The sequence below is a fragment of the Cenococcum geophilum genome (assembly GCF_001692895.1).
Source record: "Cenococcum geophilum 1.58 unplaced genomic scaffold K441scaffold_111, whole genome shotgun sequence".
NCBI lineage: Eukaryota > Fungi > Ascomycota > Dothideomycetes > Gloniales > Gloniaceae > Cenococcum > Cenococcum geophilum.
The window spans coordinates 175,564-180,082 of NW_027137669.1; the positions used below are offsets into that span (position 1 = coordinate 175,564).

The 4,519-nt window shown below is 42.8% G+C and overlaps 1 protein-coding gene across 1 annotated transcript; it reads right to left on the reverse strand.

Annotated features, from left to right (window-relative positions):
- Positions 1–3,179: 3,179 nt before the first annotated feature.
- On the reverse strand, positions 3,180–4,179 carry K441DRAFT_671893 (uncharacterized protein). The gene is made up of 2 exons (XM_067650484.1): positions 4,029–4,179; positions 3,180–3,978 (listed from the first exon to the last, which is right to left on the reverse strand). The coding sequence occupies exons 1-2, from the start codon at positions 4,133–4,135 to the stop codon at positions 3,306–3,308; spliced, it is 780 nt and encodes a 259-aa protein (XP_067496250.1). The 5' UTR covers positions 4,136–4,179; the 3' UTR covers positions 3,180–3,305.
- Between the last annotated feature and the right edge of the window lie 340 nt (positions 4,180–4,519).

The following is a 4,519-nucleotide window of genomic DNA, read 5'->3' on the forward strand; positions in this document are numbered from 1 at the left end:
ATATGGCTTTCAGTACTACCAATTAATCTATTAAATTAATACGATTCGCGAGAAACATCTAGGGCGGTTTAAATCTACCGCAGTAATATAAGCAGCCGCTAGCTACGATCGAGCCACTAAGCGCGAGGAGGTACTTATAGATATATATGATACGAAGGATATCAACGCAATAGAGCAACTTTTGGAGGCCTGGCATAGCGAAAAAAGGAAGGGCTTAAAAGTTAAGGTTACCGTAACTCTTTTGGAGCTCCCCTAAATATCAAATACGTCGTTAAATTTACAAGCCAGTACACCCAACTCCTCTACACAAGGCCTTAGTAATTAAATAGGAAGTCTCCTAGAGGCAATTACTGGTTAAAATAAGAAAGGTAAGGCCCTAAGTAGTACTGCAACTGCTCTACAACGCCTAAATATGCCTAGTACACTTTTAACTAAGGTTCTTGCTTAGCATAGTAGGCCACTAATCGCGATGCGATGGCCTTGCCAAAATGCAATTTATTCAAACAGCGGGCGTAGCTGCTGGATCAATAGTGGTAACCCAAAGAATCCAGCAAATCACCACCCTATTAATACACTAACTATAACTGCCTGGGGGAACGATATTATAAAAGGCAAGGCTACTGCAGATAAGCCGTCCATTCGCATCGCCATACAGTTAAGTCAAAAGGACGGCTTAATATAATCGCGCAAGGCCAGAACGGAGCTTACCAATCAACCGAGCTTTCCTCCCTATACTCCTTACCCAATATATCCTACCCAATATCAGCCACAACCCCACGTTTAGTACACTCCCTACCTATATTAGTAGCCTATTACACCTAGAGCACCTCACCCGGCTTATCCAATAGAGCTAGCGCTACCTTTAGATCCTCCTATAAGCCTAATTGTACCTAGCCTAGACGCCGCCAGAGAGCTAAGCAACTACTTTAACTAGCTTTAAAAGCAACCCCATTAGAGTACGGCAGAGTTAGCTACTAAGCTAAATTATGTTATAAACACCTTAAATGATTACGACTATAATTTGGAAGCCTTGCGTAATAGTAAGGAGCTTAGTAATACAATGTAGGAGGATCTAGGGTTAAAGCTAGGTACACTGATAAAGCTTCGGCGAGACTTAAAGGTATATAGGAAGTTAATTAAGTAGTAAGTATTATACTCTACTATAATATTTTACACTAGATTTAATACTAAAAGAACTAACTAGTTAACTACTAAATAACCTGCATATTTAAAGTACAATCGCGCAGCTAAATAATTACCAATACTCTCTATACTAAGCCTTAGAAAGCTTCCAAAGTCTCTATGTATACTAAGCCTGCTAATATTACGTCAAATCCACGTCTTTAGGTCGTGAAAAGCGTGCTTAATTAGGTTAAACTCTGGAGAGTATAGAGGAAGATATTCTATGTAAACGCCTACGTTCTTATAGAGAGCTTAAAGCTCCTATTTTCCGTTAAAATGTATATAGATACTTACTTAAATTAACTCTCTTACCTAACTCTTATGTATTAATGCATTATCCATAACTAGAGTTGTATAGCTAGGCATGTACTGCGGGAGGACTATAGCTTCAATCCATGCATTAAATATCTTAGAAGTAATAGAGCCTTAATAAATTAGAGTCCCCTAAAGAAAGCCCTTACAGGTATAAGTAGGCAGTATACTCCACCTCTCAAAGCGTCGAATTAAGGAGACTTCTATTATAGGTGTAGTAGTAGGACTCCACCCAAATTTCCTATAGCCAGTTCTCTCATTAGCTCCTAATTTGTCAATAAACACTAATTAATTAATGTCCTATTTAATTTAACGACCCTTCTATAAGGCACGAAGATCTTCTGCTCACTTAAGCGCCTTCCTCTATACGACTTTTCGACTCTACTGTAGGCGCGCGAGAGTCTTCCATATAGTTGTAAGGCCTATAATTAGGTCAAACTCGTTATATAAAAACCAGGCCATTTCATCAAGGAAGGCAGTTGGGCGCTTAGTAAGAAATTCAAGTAGAGCCTATAATATCTATAAGAAAGTGGCTACAACACTATGACGTCGATTATCGCGAACCTGCTCATATATCGGTGCAAAAGCTCAAGGCCTTCCTTGCCAAGCCATAGGAGGGGGGTATAGAGTCCCCTATACATCTAGGGAGGTTCTCATACGATATATAGTTAAGTAATATACCTGAGTAGCTGCAGCAATCCATACAACCTTCTAACTGTAGTATAAGGCAACGCATATCTAAAAGACGCGATAAGGGGGAAGTTTAAAAGGCATTGCGATTAAATTAAGGCCAAAAAAAGTCGTGCGCATACAAGAATATTTGATTTGTATGTGATTTTGTATACAAAGCCGATATTTTGATGTGTGCGGCTCTTATCAAGCGAATTTGCAGATAATAAGCAAACTACAGTACATCAACGGGAGGAAAAATACCATTAGGTCGCTGCTCTGAGACTCCTGTTCTGAATGCCTATCTTGCCCTGTCTGCCCTTAGTACCACGCTTCCATATTATCGTAGATTGCCATTAGGTGTCATGTTTTCCCTGCCCCTAGCTCCTTACTGCCCTGTATGCGTGTATGCGCCTGCTTACGGTCCTCCTGCTTAATCACAGGCCTTCCGCCTGCGAGGTGTATACGGTCGCATGTAGGTGCCGTACGGTATATCGTCATGCCGTATAAGAAGAAGGGGAACGCCGTGAATAGAATGCCGTGATTCGAGTGTACTGGACGTGTACGTAGAGACGTGATAGTCGTGTTCGTAAGCCTCCGCTAGGGCTCACTCGGAGTCACCCCCCCAGCAAGAAATTTCTTCGCACCACCACCACGTCGCAGCGCCGGCGCTGCGCAGCCGTACGCACGTCTCTGCGTTTGCTCTAGTAGTCTATCAGCACGATCCTGATGGAACGCTGATAGTACTGCTAGGTTCCCGGGCTCCACCATGTGAAGGTGCAGAGGCCGATTTCATGGAGCCCAAATATCTTAATTATCATTGTATTACGTGACCTATTTGTTTCCTACAACTCCACCACCTTCACCTTACCTATGGTAGCCTCAATATTGCATTGAGACAGATGATTCCCTACAATTAAGGAAGCTTGGGGTTTGAAGCGAATATACATAATCGTGAAAGTAGGCAAAGAGTGAAGTTATGGGCCACAAATTGATATTTTCTCACGTGCGTACAGAAGTTATTAAGCGTAAGTGATTGCATGGTTATAGGATGAATCATGACCTAGAGGGCCGTGATACGCTACCATATTTAACCACTGTTCGCCACGGCCGTCAACGGTCTTTCCCGGACTGGAGCCTTATTAAGTATCCTTTGTCTCACGCGTCCAAGTTATTTCCTGAGTCTCCTCTGAGCCTTCAAGACCATATTCACTTTCGGGCTCGAATCTCGTCTGCTGAACTTGAGAGGGCTCTGCTGGTTTCGCCGGCTGCTGCCGGTTCAACCACATACACAAGCAGGCGCCCAATTCTGACAGCTCCTTGAGCAGCTGGCGGAACATATCGAACTCCTGAAGCTGAGAGATCCTTGACGAAGCATACCAGAATATTTGCGCTCTCATGGGATCCTCGGTAACTCTCGCTGTTATAGTCGTGCACGCTATTTCCAGGAGGTCACATAGGCTGAGCTCCGGGATTTTGGAATTGCCATTTAGCGATGCTGTAAATCTCCACAGGGCGATCGACTGGAATTTGACGGCGCTGAGTCTCTCTCCTAAAGCATACAGCCGGGCGACTGTGATATATTCGGAATAGTTGGCCACGTTTCGAGAAAGTAGAGAGCAGTCGCGGTAAAGGTATTCAATGAAATAGCCAAAGAGCTCAGGATCTTCATCAGGTAAATTAATCTTCCAACTTTCGGCCTCCATGAAGTCGCCTTTCAGAGAATTATAGAGTTTCTCTGATTCTCCATTGAGCAGCCCGGAGTGGAGCAAGAATGTCCTTCGGTTTCCGACAAAAATCGATACTATAGGCGAGGTAAGAAATCTGCCTAACTTCAGTATCATTCTCATTCAGATTTATAGTAGGCTGCTGACTCTGAGAATTTTAACTTCCGTCCCTTTGCTATGTTGTGCACCATTTGTCGGCCACTTGACGACTCGGCCTTTGCTGATTTGAACTCGGTGTCCACCATTTTTGCAGTGTTAAGAAATTATTAGGGTAAGGGAAAAAGATTGAGAAAGCGAACGGGCTTTAAAGTTACCTCAGCGAGCTCAGACGTGATTTTTTTGGCTAGCGTCGGAATAACAGCTGGGCCGTCTTCTTTCTCGCTCAATCACTTTGGCGAGTTTTGTTACAGTACCGTCAAAAGTGTCCGTGCCGAGGCCACCAAAAATGACAGTGTGGCCAAAAATTACGATAAGCGAATTGAAATAAATCGATATCGAATATTGGTTTTTCTTACTTAATATATATTGGCCACTCCTAATTACTGCCTGTATACCTCCTAATTAATATATATATACTACTGTGAGGGGATCTTGTAAACAGGGGGCTATAAGGACACGATTGTGGAATA

Bases quoted from the DNA above. Each gene is read 5' to 3' on its own strand.
- K441DRAFT_671893 (XM_067650484.1), bottom strand. From the start codon at position 4,135: ATGGTGGACACCGAGTTCAAATCAGCAAAGGCCGAGTCGTCAAGTGGC. The intron at 3,979-4,028 runs CTACTATAAATC...CAGATTTCTTAC, and splicing joins AAATTCTCAGAGTCAGCAGC to CTCGCCTATAGTATCGATTT.